Below are 17,523 nucleotides of genomic sequence, written 5' to 3' on the forward strand. Positions count from 1 at the left end.
GCACTCAGTATTACAGACCGTACAACAATATGTTATCTGATGGTTATATTTGACAATTAATTCCTGCTTCTCATCTAAAATGTGTTTTCTGCCATCTTCTCTGAACTCTTTGAAAAGTGTGTGTTTGCATGTGTGTGTATTGACAGGGACAGCATGTCTTGTATGCATGTCTACCTGTTTTTGCATGTACTGTACACAGTATAAGTTACCACTCTATACATGTCTGCGTGTGTGAACACATGCCAGTGTGTTTGTCTGCTTTCTCGTATGCCCTCCTTTAGGAGAAGTCCTCAGCCTCAGCATTGGGGGCGCAGCCTGCCTTGGCCCCGTTCCTATTGCAACCAAGCCCGTTTTCCACTCTAGGGTTGACGTAGCTCTTCTTCCTGGCCTGGTTCTGGTTGTTTGTTCTGTCTACAGGGTCATACACCACTACCACGGCGGTATCCATGCGAGACAAGGTGTACATGCTGCTCTGGCGGGCCGGGTGGAGGCGCGTGGCCCTCAGCTCCAGCTCGTCATAGCTGGACACCTGGACAAAGGGGCACCAGCGGAAGACCTGCTTGAAGCCGGCCCGGAACCTGGGGGGGGGGGGGGGGGGGGGAAGGGGTGAATAGAGAGGGGGGCAGGGGTGTGAATGACATGTGATTTTACAAACGGGGTGGTGTTCAAGGGCACGCTGTTGTGAAATGTTTTCCAAGTAGCACAGTACCCATGCCACCACGTTTCCAAAACATTTTCCACCTACTGAACACAATCCAGGTTTTCATATGGCAGGAGTAAACAAATTACATACCAATGTATACAGTGCAGGGAGGTTGAAGAGAGAGTTGTATAATGACATAAATCATCAACCGAAAGCATACAAGCTGCTTCACCTCTACCGAAACAGGCTCCTGCCCTATTGGCCATTTTGGCTCAGACAAGGCTTACTTAATAATAGCCAAGAAAGATTTAAATGTTGTTTTTATATATACACATCATAAAGGGGGCAAAGCAACCACACAGCACATCTTTCATGAATAGCCTGATTGTGTTGATGGTAAGAGTGCTATATATGTGCTTTAGATAATTGCCTGCGTGTACCTAAGTGCACTGGGGAGCTTCATTCACAAGCTAGCATTCATCAACGCTCAGACTCTGCATTCAGAGCACTGAAGCTCCTTCAAGGGAGTTCTTGCTCTGTATTTAATTTGGTTATGAGATTTCTGAGGCCGGGCAAAGGAAAGACTAAGGCACAGAGCTTGTCTCGATGGATATACAATTGCCATGCTCTTTTCATGGCATTAGGATTAATTGACCATGGAAATACAGCTACGTGTGTATAGGTTTGTGTGAGTGAGTGTGTGTGTGTGTGTGTGTGTGTGTGTGTGTGTGTGTGTGTGTGTGTACACGAGGTGACGCTGAGAGGGTCTTATAGGACTACACCTGACGTCATACCTCCAGGTTCTGTACCTGCATTGTTCCTGTTTGCAGAAAGAATGAGTCACACAGGCACCGAGTGGTTTAAAGAACAATGTTCAAAAAGCATACAAAGGTAACCAATTTCAAACCATGCTTTGATTTCCAGGTCTCGTCAGCATTCCTTAACGATGTCCTCGAAGTAGCTTTACTTTCAATCCTCAGTCCTAAAATTGTTTCGTTTTTTTGCATTTTCAAGAGTGCATGTTATCAGGATTGCCATGCCCTGGACCTTTGTTGAAGCACATGTCTCTCGTGCAGTGTTTGGAGGATTACCGGATGTTCAAAGCGTCGACATTCTAATGCACCTTAGTTGTTTTTCAAGGATTGTTATGAACCTATACAAAGGCAGGCCAAAAGCATACATATAATTTCCATGCCCTTTCCAACCATCGACCATGAAAATATGTGTGTGTGTGCGCACATGTACCTACGTTTGCACGCACACGTGGGTGTATGTACCTCTGCCCGTGCCTGCTCCCATTTCTGCTTGCCTGCCTGTGTGCACGTGTGTATTCTCCTTACCTGCTGTTGAGGCAGCAGTAGATGATGGGGTTGTACATGGTGGAGCTCATGGCCAGCCACAGCACTGACAGGTAGACCTGCTGGATGGACTTCCACCTCATCAGAGCCTTGTTGAGGCCCGTCGCGATGAAGTAGACGTGGTACGGCAGCCAGCAGAGGGCGAAGGTCACCACCACGATGATCATCATCTTGACCACCTGGAGGTGAGGGAGGGAGATGCGAGGTAACATTAGTTCAATTCTCGTTCAACCCCGTGAGGCGAGCTGTCGGACACTGGGTGGCATCTGCTGATAAACAGACACATTCTCCTGCCACTCGATCAGCCAGACAAATTAAGCTAATTAGCCTGTAAAGTGCACTCTGCAGTTATTATTCTGTGGAGAGCAGAGAGAGCGCTGTCTCTCCTTCATTTGGAGAAGGGAAATTAAGCTTTAGCCTGCGGTTTCCTTCTTCCAGTGTGTGTGTGTGCTTTAATAAGCCAGGTAGGAGCTCTGACTAGCTGGAGTGTATATGAGTAAACTTACAGGCTACAATGAGCAAAGATAATAGGCCAGGGTTAGGGAAGAAGTGCATCAGAGTGAAAAAGCCCTGTCTGTGTGTCTGCTCTTTGCACTTTTCAAAACTAAAATGTATGTTACTGTAGATATAGATATATAAAGTGGTGGTTAGATATCTTGCTTAAAAAAAAGAAAACACCCCAGTTCACTGGCCTTTTTAAACCTTAATTTTCTTCAGGGAGAAAATGGTGACAAAAACACAGTTTCTGAAATACACAACACGGTTGAAATGGGAAGAAGTGAACTCCAGCTTTCAGTTTCCTATCACCAGTTGGTGGTATTCTGTAGTCTGCACCACAATCCCAGAAGTATTTCAGAGACTGAAGACGTTTCTCAGGGTCGATACTCTTCACACTAAGGGGTGATCTTTTCTCCAGGTGGGCGTCAGATCCGACAGGCAGGAGATAATAACAGAGCTTCTTTATGCGAGTGTGCGTGCACCGCGCATGCGTTTGTGTCCACTGTGGAAAGACTGCTATGATTGCACATCTCTCTTCTCCTCCTCAAAAAGGACCTGTGGCCTCGAAGATTAAAGAAACAGAAGCTGACCATTCAGCCTACCGAGAGACTGGCAGGAAAGATCTTAGCCCCCCTTTGAATCCCCAGGACATGGCTTCTCTTCTGAAGAGAGAGCTTGGATTTGTCCCAAATGGCACCACATTCCCTATATAGTGCGCTACTTTTGACCAGAGCCCTATGGGTTAGGTTAAATAGGTAGCAATTTGGGACAAAGCCCTTAGCTTTGTGTAGGTAGACTGCACAATGGTGTGGTTGCTAGATGGTGGTAGGAGTTGTTATCGCAAACGTAAAATATGGTCATGCTCAAGGTTGAATGGACTTGTTCAAAAACTGATGAACATCAAGGAAAATCTACACCTAAAGACTTACTGGATCAGTAAGTGTACGGTACAAAAGAAGCAATGTCACTGTCAAATTAAAAATAATACTGAAAACGGTTGAATATTGAAAGAAAGGCAGATTTCCTGAATAAAGCAATCTTCCCACGTCCTGTAGCATTGTGGATACAGGTAGCGTACACAGTGGCAGGTGTGGTCTGTCTGTCTTTGGACGATCATGGGAAAAGAGTTGGCTGTCTTCAACAGAAGGACTTTTCATAAAAGCTCAGAAAAGCAAAGTTCAGAGTGCGCCACACGACTGAGCCCAGACAGGCAGAGAGCAAAAAATGGAAAACCACCCGGAGAGAACTAAAATACAATACAAATGTTCCTCATCTCTATTTCTGGCAGCCAATATTGAGTGACAAAAGTTCACGGATGCCTGCACAATAATTGAAACAAGGCAAGATAATCTTATATTTCTCATGTCCATGACGTGAAATAGTACTTGTTTTCTTTCTGTCCTTGATTGAGCTTGTGTGGCTTGATGGAGCCATTGGAACCAATGCAAACGCTACCCAACCTGGCACTCCCGGCAACGCCAAACTAAACTCTCAAAGTATTTCAGTGAAAACAAATACTATTCAAACCCAGGTCTGGCTGGCATATCAATGGTATTGTACCTAAGGAGAGTACATTAAATGTGTTGTTTTCAGTGTTTCTTGGAAGGATAAGGAAGCAATACTAGCATACCTAGTAAAATGCCAGTCACTGCCCGTGGCTACATGTGGTCATGTCTTATAATAACCAATAGAAACAACGGTCATGTAGTCAACATGTCACAGACAAATGTGGTGTCCCAAATGGCACCCTATTCCCTTTAAAGTGGACTACTTCTGACCAGTTGAGGGCAGCAAATGAGACAGTTGATAAGTCAGGTTTTTTAAGTGTTAGTAAGATAAGCGGACAACAGCCAGTTTCAATCACAGGAAAATAATCACATCAGATTTTTCCAGGACAATCGGTTTTTGTAATCTGAAAGAAATGTTACTCCTAGCAAATAACAGCAACACACACCTTAAAGAAGTGTTTCCCCCTTAAATTTCAGGAAATATAGATCATTGAGTCTATTTTCTCCTTTTCCATGTCAGTAAGTGGAGATAAAAATGGAGGATGGTTGTTCTCTGACAAGGAGAAAGGACATTTACTTGCTAGAGGACACTTGTGGCTAAAATGAGCGGACAGCTCAACAAAACAAAAGCCTGTGGCGTGGGAGCAAACTAGAGAGGTCACAGAATGTGTTAGTAACACTACTGCTGGGCTGGTTAGCGGGAGCAATATGGATTCTGTCTATGTTAAGTGGGTTTGGTTCCCTGTTAATAATCTGTATGCTATGAAGATAAAGAGCTAGGGGATGTATCGACCACTGGGTAAAAAAATACAGACACAGTCACAGCAACAAACACATGCAAGCGCACACTCACAAACACATAAGAATGCATACTAATGTGCACGCACGAGGACACACACACACACACAGCAGCTCAAAACTAAATGGAAAGTACAGTGTAACCCAGAACCAGCTGAATGAACCATCATTCATCACAATGAATATATCCTAGTAAAAAGCAAATGAAGTGGCATCTCGCGCACACACATGGAAGAGCAGGGGAGCTAGAGACTCAAAAACAAGTGAGGATAAATACAACCTAAAAGCCTGCGGAGCTATCAAGAATGGATCAGGTATGCATTCATTCAAAGGGAGAGGAGTGGGACATATTTACTCATAAGTGCCACTCGCCGTAGGGTGGCAGGGAAAGAGCGATGGGTGCCGCAGAAAGAGTAACTGTCTGATTAGGTGGGTGATGAGGTGGGTTGATTATGCCTCATTTCTGCACTCCCCATTTACGCAATCTGAAGCAACCGCCTGCTGTCAGCAATCATTAGTGTTGGTGGTGACTCGGGTACCCATGACCCCTTGCAGGCACGCGCACACACACACTCCCCCATACAGGGTTTTGACGACCTGGTGGTTTTGGTTTTTTTCTCTGCTAGACCTGGGTTGAAATAGTATTTGTTTACTTTCAAATAGAGCATTTCAGGTGCACTTGTTTGGGCTTGAGCCTTGTTCAAGGGAACCAATGAAGTAGTCCCAACCACCTCATTGCACTCCAACTATGATTCAACCAGTACGTGCCCAGTGGGTTTCTTCTAATGGCCTCTCGCTGCCTCCGGAACTCTGATGAAAATGTTCGGAAATAAGTGTTTAATGGTCCGTTTTCCATGCAATTCTCGGAAGAAAAAAAAGACTTTGGTTTTAGGGTCCACTGATTGCGAGGTAAAACACAAAACACCAACCTCATCACTGTAAGCTGGGTAAAGTTAAAGGGTGTTTTTAAACCTCAAAAGGAGTCTCTGTTGAGATGAGCACTTTCCAGGCCACCTGTTATGTAGAGTTTAGAATCCTCTCTTAAGAGTTATGTTCAGTGCAGTCCATTTTCATGTTTTTATTTCCTTTGCATATAAGAACTAAGATAGTGGTTATTAAATGCAATTAAGAAAATAAAATGGCCAACTCATTCCCTGAGGCCTTCAATAGCAATTGACCCGATTTTGTCTTTTTGGTTTTAAAGGCTCATTTGTTCAAAGAAAAAAAAACTGTAGCGAAAAATGCTCTTTCAAAAACATATATGCAACTGATGTGAAAGACTGTACAGTACTTTCTGCTCTTTGAGTGACGTTGTGACAGACATTTATGAATGTGGCAAAAAAAAAAGCATAGTTTAGAAACACATACTGTATGTCAAACAAATGTACTGTTTTTAATGTGGGATCCATTCATTCCAAGACAAGTCCTGGTGAGGACATGAAATCCTTCAAAAGCCCAAAACAAATACTGAATATTTAATTCACCCTGGCTCAAACCAAAGAAGCTACAAATCCATGGAATTCAGTCCTACGGAACACCTACTGATTTGAATATACAGTCTACTCAAATAACCAGAGATTATATGAATACATATTTATACACCCAGAAGCTACACTAAATAAAAGTGTTGATCCTTAAAAAAAAAAAAAGATTCCTACTATTGTCAATATTATGCCCTCAAGACCTCACATTTCACAATAACCACTTGGAAGCAGATTTTTTTTTAAAGCGAACGGGGGAAAAAAAACAAAAAACATCTGTCGATTTAAACTAACACAGGGGGAGAAACCTTGTGCTATAAATACTGAATGTTAATGAACATTTACATTTGTATAATGGTCATTGAATTATTCAGTAAGCGAGCTGAATGGTCTTGGTTAGACTAAAGGAAAACCGGAGTATGTAGAGCAACTGACAATGAGAGAGAAATAGCGAGAGAGAAAGAGAGATGCAGAAAGAGCATTTAAAAGTTGTGGTGGAAGCATCATTCGATGGGTATGCTTATCACCGGCAAAGTGAGTTTTAGGATCAAAAGAAAAATGAAAGGAGCAAAGCCCATGGAAACAGTTAGAGGAAACCCTGCCTCAGACTTCTGAATACCTCATCCTGGAGCAGTTGTATTTTTCAGTGGAACAATTACATACATTTTAATGCCAAAAACACACCAGAATGGCTTTCCAAGAGGTGTTGAGTGTTCCTAAATGATCCAGCCTCAATCCTGACTTAAATCTGCCCAAAAATCTGAGACAAGGCTAGACTATTGCTGTCCATTTTTTATTTTATTCAACCTTTATTTAACTAGGCAAGTCAGTTATGATTCCCAACCACATGTACTGAGCAATGTTAACAAAACAATTGATATAAGTAGGGTTGCCCATTTTGGGGAATATTCAGAGGTGGAAGCTTTCCGTGGGAATATATGGGAATTAACACAAATGTGTAAATTAATATTAATACCATTTAAATATAGATGTTTTTTTTGCATTGGATATATTTACCATATATGTAGATAGAAACCTAAACCTTTTACTTTATCATAAGTGGACATCATTGCAAATGATTAAATCCTTCCAATAGAAATGTTTAAAAAAAAGAGTTATTGCATCTCCATCCCAAAGCCCTTACTTGAAATAGTACTTTGCGAGACTGCCAAGAACCTTGCCCTCATCCAGGCCAAGGTGGCAAGACACGGTAGTGATGACACCATAGGCCTTGTTGATCTCTGCACCAGACAGGATGCTCTTGCCAGTATACTTGGGGTCCAATGTACGCTGCGGCGTGTATGGGCTTCAGGCAGAAGTCTTCACGCTTTTTGTATTCCAGAACTGCAGTTTCCTCTGCTTGGAGCAACAGTGAAGTGGGCAGTACGGATTTCTTCTCTTCCATCTGCAAGCAGAGTCTGAACATCAGACAGGATAGCTGCTTACCACTCTCCCAAAATACATCATCCAGAAGGATCCTCTTGATGGGGCTGACCATATCGGCAGGCTGTGATTTGGCCATTTCTTGGAGACTCCTTCCCCTCCAGGAGACTGTCAAACACGATGACAACACCACCCCAACGGGTGTTGCCAGGCAGCTTCAATGTGGTGCTCTTATTCTTCTCACTTTGCTTGGTGAGGTAGATTGCTGCTATAACTTGATGACCCTACACAAACCTAACCATTTCCTTGGCTCTCTTGTAGTAGAGTGCATCCATTGTTTTCAGTGCCATGATGTCCTTGAGGAGCAGATTCAATGCATGAGCAGCACAGCAAATGGGTGTGATGTGAGGGTAGGACTCCTCCACTTTAGACCAAGCAGCCTTCATGTTCGCAGCATTGTCTGTCACCAGTGCAAATACCTTCTGTGGTCAAGGTCATTGATGACTGCCTTCAGTTCATCTGCAATGTAGAGACCGGTGTGTCTGTTGTCCCTTGTGTCTGTGCTATTGTAGAATACTGGTTGAGGGGTGGAGATGTTGTTCATTATTCCTTGCCCACGAACATTCGACCACCCATCAGAGATGATTGCAAAGCAGTCTGCTTTCTCTTTGATTTGCTTGACCTTCACTTGAACACTGTATCCAGCAAATGAGTAGATCAAGCATGTCTGGTTGAAGGGGTGTATGCTGGGCGAAGAACATTCAGAAATCTTTTACAATACACATTGCCTGTGAGCATCAGAGGTGAACCAGTTGCATACACAGCCTCAACATTTATCAGCATTTCTCTGACTACGTTCCTCCATTGAGTCATAAACACTTCTGATTCCAGGAGGACCATGAGCTGTTGCTATCGATAAGGTGTCTGATTCATTAATTTCACCTTGAATAGAAGTAGAGGGACTTTTGTCAGAGGTTGCTTGTTGTGAGTGCTGAGGGAACTTTATGCACTTGTTCAGATGATTCTCCATCTTTGTTGCATTCTTTACATATGATTTGGTACAGTATTTGCAAATGTACACAGCTTTCCCTTCTACATTAGCTGCAGTGAAATGTCTCCACACATCAGATAGTGTGGACATCATTTTCCTGTAAAGATGAGGAAAAAAGGGGGAAAAAAACAAACAATTCCATGTACAGATAAGTAGTTAAGCAGTTAGATTAAACAACTAATTTGAAAGATAAAATCAAACATGTAATGGAAACAGGTGAATTAACACTCCTCAGTTAACAGGCTCAAGCAAGCTAAAACCCGCATGGTAGCAAAAACTAACTAGTAGAAATCATTAACAAGTTAGAAATTATTTAAACACACTTTGCTGTAGGCTACTAGAAAGCATGTAGTCCTTGGCTCAGACAGTGTAGTAATGTGGGCTCAATAGCATCTCATTAGTGTGCAAGATCTTGAGAATCAGCTGTACATGTGATGGAAGAGTGCACTGCACATGTGATGGAAGACTGAACTGTGCATGCAGAGGGTTGCAATTCCATTGAATTGGGGATAGTTTAACCAAAATATGCCACAAGACCTAGAGTTGCCATGTGTATCCCACAAAAAATGTTCACTGTTATAAGCTAACTTTTTTGATGAATTTAAGCAAAATTCCCCAAATTCCCAGGCTTAACTTCCCATTGAAATATTCTGGAAAAATTCCAGAAACTTACCGGACGGTTTCCGACCCTTTGCAACACTAGATATATGTTGTGCAAAGTCGGTAGAAAGGCAGCAAAATGTAAAGACTGTGCAACGGGTGTTTAGACTTTCGCTTGGCACATTATATAGGGAATAGGGTGCCATTTGGAATGCAGAAACAGTCAAGACTAGGAGGATTACCCCTGCTGCTCCTGCCCTCTTATCTGCCCAGTTTAGAAGGAGCCTGTGTATCACACGTGCGTGTACCATGGGGATTAACAAACAGTCTTATTAGATTTTTAAAAAAAGGCAATAAACCAGGTCTCCCCAGGTAATCCATCTATCCACCACCCACAAGTCAACAGCAACATGCATCCAACCTCTTTCAAATTCTGCTTCGCTGCCAGACACAATTGATGATGGTTCGAGCGACTCCACTCTATACCCAGATGGGGTAATGGATTCACAGGGGACACCAGTAGTGAGAGTACATGATGCAGAAACAGATCTTCTCCACGTCACCAGGTAGGATGCAATTCAAGAGTGTGCAGAGCCTGAGACACCGAGCCCTCAGAGTGCGGAGAGGAGGATCTGATGGTTTATGGTGTTGAAGGCAGGGGATAGATCTAGGAGGATGAGAACAGGGGAGAGAGAGTCAGCTTTAGCAGTGTGGAAAGCCTCCGTGACACAGAGAAGAGCAGTCTCAGTTGAGTGACCCATCTTGAAGCCTGACTGGTGTAGTCAAGAAGAGCGTTGGTCAGAGACAGCATGCTCAATTGTTTTGGAAAGAAAAAAGGGATACCGGTCTATAGTTGTTGACATCAAAGGAATGGAGTGTGTTTCTTTAGGAGGGGAGTGAATCTGGCCATTTGAAAGTCCAGGGGGACGCAGCCAGTGGTCAAAGATGAGCTGATAGGGAAGTGAGGAATGGGAGAAGGTCTCCAACAATGATCTAGAGAAGAGAGGAGGATATGGGGAGGATTTCATGTGGAAAGAGAGGGGAGAAAGACGTCAAGGCTTAGGGTAGTTCTGTGTGAGTGGGACCAGTGGACTAAATAGGCTGGGTGAATGAAGAACTGATGTCGTCAACCTTCTTTTCAAAGTGGTTGACAAAGTTGTCCGCAGAAAGGGAGGAGAAGGGGGTGGCGGATTAAGGAGGAAGGAGAAGGTGGTAAATAGTTTCCTAGGGTTAGAGGCAGAAGCTTGACATGTAGAGTGATAGAAAATAGCGTTAGCAGTGGACACAGAGGAGGAGAAGGTAGAGAGGAGGGAGTGGAAAGTTGATAGGTCCTCCGGAAGTTTTGTTTTCCTCCATTTTCGCTCAGCTGCCCACAGCCCTGTTCTGTAAACTCGCAATGAGTCACTTAGCCACAGAGCAGGAGGGGAGGGCTGAACAGCCTCTAGTAAAGATGAAGTCAACCGTATTATGTGCCTTGTGAATGGGAAGGGACTGGGAAAGGATGAGGTCAGAAGAGACAAGGAAGAGAAAGAAAGAAATTAATCGAAGGCAAATGTCAGGAGGTTGAAGTCGCCAAGTACAAAGAGCTGTGAGCCATTGCCAGGAAATTAGTTCATCAAGGTGTCAAGCTCATTGATGAACTCTGTAAGGACACTTGGTGGGCGATAGATGATCGCAATGTTAATCTTGAGTGCACAAGTGACAGTGACAGCATGGCATTCAAATGAGGAGATAGTCAGGTGAGCGAGGGAGAAAAGAGAAAACCTTCACTTAGGATAAATTATTAGCCTTGTGCCACCACCGCACTGAACAGACGCTTTCAGACTATGAGAAAACGTAGATGAAGAAAGAGCATTTGGAGCAGTGTTCTCTGTGGGGATCCATGTCTCCGTCATGGCCAAAATGTCAAGGGACTGAAGGGCAGCATAGGCTGAGAAACTGCATTTTTGACTGCAGATCGGCAGATACCAGGAATTCCACATGGGTTGTGCACACAGGGTACACTAAATTTTTTGCAGCCTTGCAGCCAAGGTGTGGGGAGCATCTGTAAAGCTTACAGTGAGAGGAGCGAATAGGTATTTAATAAAAACACAGTTGCCAAAAGTTACAAAAGAGAAAAATGAGATCTGAAAGGAACTAGGTAAGATAAGGGAGTGGTGTGGAGCCTTCCTCTCTTTCCTACCTCGAATAACTCTGCAGAACCGTCTTTGTGTTGCGACGAAATCGCCGGTTTTAGCCGTCGCTGCGAAAACAGGGGAGACTTAAGTACTAATACTGATTGCTAATTGCCTTGCCAAGAGGAAGAGCACACCTGGTCGGTACTAATTGCCTAGGAGAGGAGAAATCACACCCCCCTCCAATACAGCCACTGATTACCAAAACAACAACAGTCATAAGTTCGAGAGTGATACTGTGGACCACAAGGAGCAGAAGGTATATTTCTGGAGAGATGGCCGGAGACAGCCAATTTGTCCCAACATCACAGGCCAATGACTTTGATACAGTTTCAAAAGTTTTTCTGCAGTTTGAGATTGACTGAGTTTTTTGGTAATGGGGTTCCAATGCACATGCCAATGTTAATCTATTGAACGATATTAGTAACCAGACAGGAAATAGTGCTAATGTTTTTCACATTGATAACCTGAATGACAATGAACCTGACTCTCGCCCTGAGGACATGACTCCCCAAAGGGCCCTACTAATCAATTAAAGTCTCTGATCCTTGGTGAATTGTCTACATTTTTGAATGAAGGGGAAATTACAATTACAGAATATGAGTTTATGAAAGTTGACTGCCCAACCACACCTGTCATATACGCTCTATCCAAAATTCACAAGAGCATGACACCACCTATACCAGGCAGGCCCGTTGTGAGTAATAACAGATCTCTGACAGAGAATATCTCTCTCTACCTTTGTAGACCATTTTGTGAAACCCTGGGCGATCTCTCTCTCCCCTCATATACTAGAGACTCTATTGATTTTATAAAAATTATATTCTGTGTACTTTTGTTACCAGTCTATATACTAACATCCCCCATCAGAACAGCCTAGAGGCCCTCAAGTTCTACCTCAATGAATGTCCCCCTAATGCTCTTCCCAGCACTAATTGTATTGTGGACTTGGTACTGGTACTAACCTCCAACTATTTTCTCTTCAGAGGACACTTTTTCCTCCAGACCAAAGGAACAGCGATGGGGAGCACTATGGCTCCTAATTATGCTAACCTATATCTAGGAATGTTTGGAAAAACAGGTGGTGCTGAATCCAGACCCTAACCCGTTTCTCTCCAATATTCTCCTAACTCTGAGATATTTGGATTACATTTTCGTGATCTATACAGGGACCCAGTAAGAACTTTTGCAATTCCATGCGTATCTAAACTTCATGAATGAACACATTCACATCACCATTAACTATGACCCATCACAAAATCAGTTCTTGATGTGATGGTTATTAAGGACAAAACCTCCCTCTCTACAGATCTCTATAGGAACCTATGGACAGGAATACCCTCCTTAGAGGTGACAGCTTTATTCCACGTCCACTCATTTAAAAAAAAGTATCAGGATATCAGGGTATTATCAGGATGTACTGGTACATTATTGATACTGACCCACAATTGAAAGCCATTTTAAATATCCCCATGTATGGTCTTTAAACAGACCCCCAAACGTGAGAGATATTGTGGTTAAATCTGGGAAAAGGGAAACTTACTTGGACAAGGTTCCGGAGGGTAATTACATATATGGCCAATGTACTCAACACAGCTCATTTACTCACCCCGCATAGGACAAAGATTTAAGTTCAAGGGCCTGATTACCTTCATGTCCACAATGTTATTTACATGTTGAAATGTCCTTGTGGTCTGTCTTACATAGGGAAAACCCGCAGAAGCCTTAAGACACGGATCAGTGAGCACCACAGCAATATACGGACAGGTGAAGAAAAAACATATATATATATTTTTTTTAAAATTGGTTTACTGATCATTTTGTACAAGCTGGACATCCTATTAGTTCTCTGAGATACATTGGAATAGAAATGGTCAAGATGTCACGCTGGGGAGGGGACATTGAGAGGAAACTTCTTCAAAGGGAATCTTTCTGGATCCACAGGCTAACACACTGTCTCCTCTTGGCCTTATCGAAGAGTTTATCGAACGCTGCACACTGCTGCTCATGTGTATACACAGTATATCACAGGTAGCCACTGGAGTCCTCTTCCACTCCTACATGACGACATCACAGAGCTGGTGGATGTTAGAGACCTTGCACTCCTCCACCTTCTGTTTGAGGATGCCCTACAGATGCTCAATAGGGTTTAGGTCTGGAGACATGCTTGGCCAGTCCATCACCTTTACCCTCAGTCTCCGAGGGGAGGGGAGGGGATCATGCTCTGCTTCAGTATGTCACAGTGCATTTTGACATTCATGGTTCCCTCAATGAACTGTAGCTCTCCAGTGCCGGCAGCACTCATGCAGCCCCAGACCATGACACTCCCACCACCATGCTTGATTGTAGGCAAGACACACTTGTCTTTGTACTCCTCACCTGGTTGCCACCACACACGCTTGACACCATCTGAACCAAATAAGTTTCTTGGTCTCATCAGACCACGGGACATGGTTCCAGTAATCCATGTCCTTAGTCTGCTTGTCTTCAGCAAACTGTTTGCAGGCTTTCTTGTGCATCATCTTTAGAAGAGGCTTCCTTCTGGGACGACAGCCATGCAGACCAATTTGATGCAGTGTACGGCGTATGGTCTGAGCACTGACAGGCTGACCCCCCATCCCTTCAACTTCTGCAGCAATGCTGGCAGCACTCATACGTCTATTTCCCAAAGACAACCTCTGGATATGACGCTGAGCACGTGCACTCAACTTCTTTGGTCGACCATGGCGAGGCCTGTTCTGAGTGGAACCTGTCCAGTTAAACTGCTGTATGGTCTTGGCCACTGTGCTGCAGCTCAGTTTCAGGGTCTTGGCAATCTTCTTATAGCCCAGGACATCTTTATGTAGAGCAACAATTATTTTTTCAGATCCTCAAGAGAGTTCTTTGCCATGATGAACTTCCAGTGACCAGTCAGTATGAGGGAGAGTGAGAGCGATGACACCAAATTTAACACACTTGCTCCCCATTCACACCTGCGACCTTGTAACACTAACGAGTCACATGACACCGGGGAGGGAAAATGGCTAATTGGGCCCAATTTGGACATTTTCACTTAGGGGTGTACTCACTTTTGTTGCCAGCGGTTTAGACATTAATGGCTGTGTGTTGAGTTATTTTGAGGGAACAGCAAATTTACACTGTTATACAAGCTGTACACTGTAGCAAAGTGTCATTTCTTCAGTGTTGTCACATGAAAAGATATACTCCAATATTTACAAAAATGCGAGGGGTGTACTCACTTTTGTGATATACTGTATATATACACATGAGCAGCAGTGTGCAGCGTTTTCCTTTCTGTTTTCCATGAGTTTGCCTGCAACTCCAGCACCTGTAGAAAGTGCCTGGATGTTCTTCAGCTTTTGTACAGTCAGTAGTTCACTCACCAAGTAGGCTGATGGGAAGACAGGCAGCACTTAAAGTAGATGGCCCTATCTAGCAAAAAGACAGTACCAGACAACAATATATAAAGACAAAAATTATACTTATCAATCCTGAAGATACCAGGAGTCCCCTAGCTAGAGAATTACACAGAATAGAGGAATAGAGGGAGACTTTCAGAGGGCGCCAGTTCAATTCAAGAAATGTTTTAATCCAAAGAACATCCACAGTCCCTATTGATCACCACCATGGGTACACCCACAATTTTTCATTTCACAGGCATTTGCCTTACAGTACCTTAAGCTTGTAAAGATAATAGTCTGTACGCATCAAAATAATTCAGATTATGACAATACAATGCTCTCAACTCCTCAAGCAAATGTTATTTTATTTTGGAAAACAGGATAATAAGAAACTTAGAGGAAAACAGTGATGTCGCTAAGCTAGGCTCAGTGTGGGCTGACAGAGCAGAACAGTGCCTGAGGCCACCAACTCCATACTCAGACTGTCTGAGCACCTAACCTTATCTGAACCCCATTCACCTGGGCCCGTATTTATAAAGCGCCTCAGAGTAGAAGTGCTGATCTTATACTTTTTTTAAAAACGCTCAAACCGGTGTGATTATAATGCTTATTTACAACGTCCAGTTTCGATTGACGCAACAATCAGCGTTAAAGCTGGCCACACTATTTTCCAAACATTTTACACAAACACAGTCCTTACAAAGTTATGTCCTGAATGTGACCAGTTTATTTTTGGATGCAATGTTCAGGAGTAGTAATCGAAAGTAATCCAACAATGGGTAGTTTGTGTGAGCCGACCAGATAAGAGGAGACAAGATGAGCTTGGTGAAACAAATGGCGCCGAAGGAGATGGCTGCCGTTTTATGGGCTCTTAACCTATTGTGCGATTGTATGTTTTTTCACGTTCTGTGTTATGACGTGCCCTGGGGGGAGGATCATGGCCCTCTCTCTACAGTTTTATGACTTAACGACAAGCTGTAAATTCCTGGAAGGGACCCTCTCTCCCACTTTGTTCTCTCTCAATACTGCATGTCCAAAAGGACTTCACTTGGCCAAACTCCTAAATCCCCAAAATGGGAGAATGAAACAATATTTATAATTTTGAGAATGTTGGAATGGTCTGTGGACACTTTAAGGGACAGTTATGACAAGTGTGTTTAATTTGATGATCTCACGAAGGACAGGAAACACACATAGCAGTATCTCTTAACTTCTTATGGCTGCAATCCCGTTAACAGGATAATTGTCATTAACAACCGCTGAATTGCATGGCGCCACATTCAAATAATATTACTAAAAATATTTATATTCATGAAATCACAAGTGCTATATAGCAAAACACAGCTTAGCCTTTTGTTAATCCACCTGTCGTGTCAGATTTTGAAAATATGCTTTACAGCGAAAGCAATCCAAGCGTTTGTGTAAGTTTATCAATCGCTCAACAAAACATTATGAACACCTAGCATCAAAGTAGCTTGGTCACGAAAATCAGAAAAGCAATCAAATTAATAATTTACCTTTGATGATCTTCGGATGTTTTCACTCACGAGACTCCCAGTTACACAATAAATGTTCCTTTTGTTCCATAAAGATTATTTTTATATCCAAAATAACGCGCCAAACAAACTGAGGTATGTTCAGAAATCCACAGGAAAGAGCGGTCACGACAACGCAGACAAATTCCAAATAGTATCCGTAATGTCCACAGAAACACGTCAAACGTTTTTTATAATCAATCCTCAGGTTGTTTTTAAAATATATAATCAATAAAATATCAACCGCAACTGTCTTTTTCAGTTGGAGAGGGAAAGGCAATGGCTGCCCAAACTCTGTTGCGCATACAAAACGCTGCTTACACCACGCTGCTTACATACAATGTTATCTTTCTTGCTCATTTTTCAAAATAAAAGCCTGAAACTATGTCTAAAGACTGTTGACACCTTGAGGAAGCGATAAGAAAGGGGATCTGGTTGATATCCCTTTAAATGGAGCAATGGGAGGCTATGGAACATGGAGTTTTCAAAATAGAAGCCACTTCCTGGTTTGATTTTTCTCAGGGTTTCGCCTGCAATATCAGTTCTGTTATACTCACAGACAATATTTTGACAGCTTTGGAAACTTTAGAGTGTTTTCTATCATAATCTGTCAATTATTTGCATATTCTAGCATCTGGTCCTGAGAAATAGGCCGTTTACTTTGGGAACGTTACTTTTCCAAACATAAAAATAGTGCCCCCTAGCTTCAAGAGGTTAACGACCGTTCCACAGGTGCATGTTCATTAATTGTTCATGGTTCATTAAACAAGCTTCAGAAACAGTGTTAAAACCCATTACAATGAAGATCTGTGAAGTTATTTGGATTTTTACGAATTATCTTTGAATGACAGGGTCCTGAAAAAGGGCCGTTTCTTTTTTTGCTGAGTTGATTTGTGAAAAGATGTGATGTTAACCTTCTAAATGAGAAAATATGTGTTTACATATAAAGTTAACCAAGTATTTTATGAAGTTTGGAATGGCACTAATAAGGTGAAGACTAATTGATCAGATATTAAAATATCTGAAGAGTTATATTTGGAACATTATAACTTTGCAATCAACATTTTCCGTAGTGCCCCGACTTCCTAGTTAA

General features: G+C 42.7%; 1 protein-coding gene across 1 annotated transcript in view; it reads right to left on the minus strand.

The window, feature by feature from the left end:
* Window positions 1-271: 271 nt before the first annotated feature.
* The window catches only part of LOC139374161 (neuromedin-K receptor-like), a 45,729-nt gene continuing 28,477 nt past the window's right edge, over window positions 272-17,523 (minus strand). The window contains exons 5-6 of the mRNA XM_071115171.1: window positions 1,984-2,180; window positions 272-578 (exon numbers count right to left, since the gene is read on the minus strand). Of these exons, the coding sequence (XP_070971272.1) occupies window positions 278-578; window positions 1,984-2,180 (498 nt within the window). The 3' untranslated portion in view covers window positions 272-277. The remainder of the gene's footprint in view (window positions 579-1,983; window positions 2,181-17,523) is intronic.

The sequence above is a fragment of the Oncorhynchus clarkii genome, chromosome 19 (assembly GCF_045791955.1).
Source record: "Oncorhynchus clarkii lewisi isolate Uvic-CL-2024 chromosome 19, UVic_Ocla_1.0, whole genome shotgun sequence".
Classification (NCBI taxonomy): domain Eukaryota; kingdom Metazoa; phylum Chordata; class Actinopteri; order Salmoniformes; family Salmonidae; genus Oncorhynchus; species Oncorhynchus clarkii.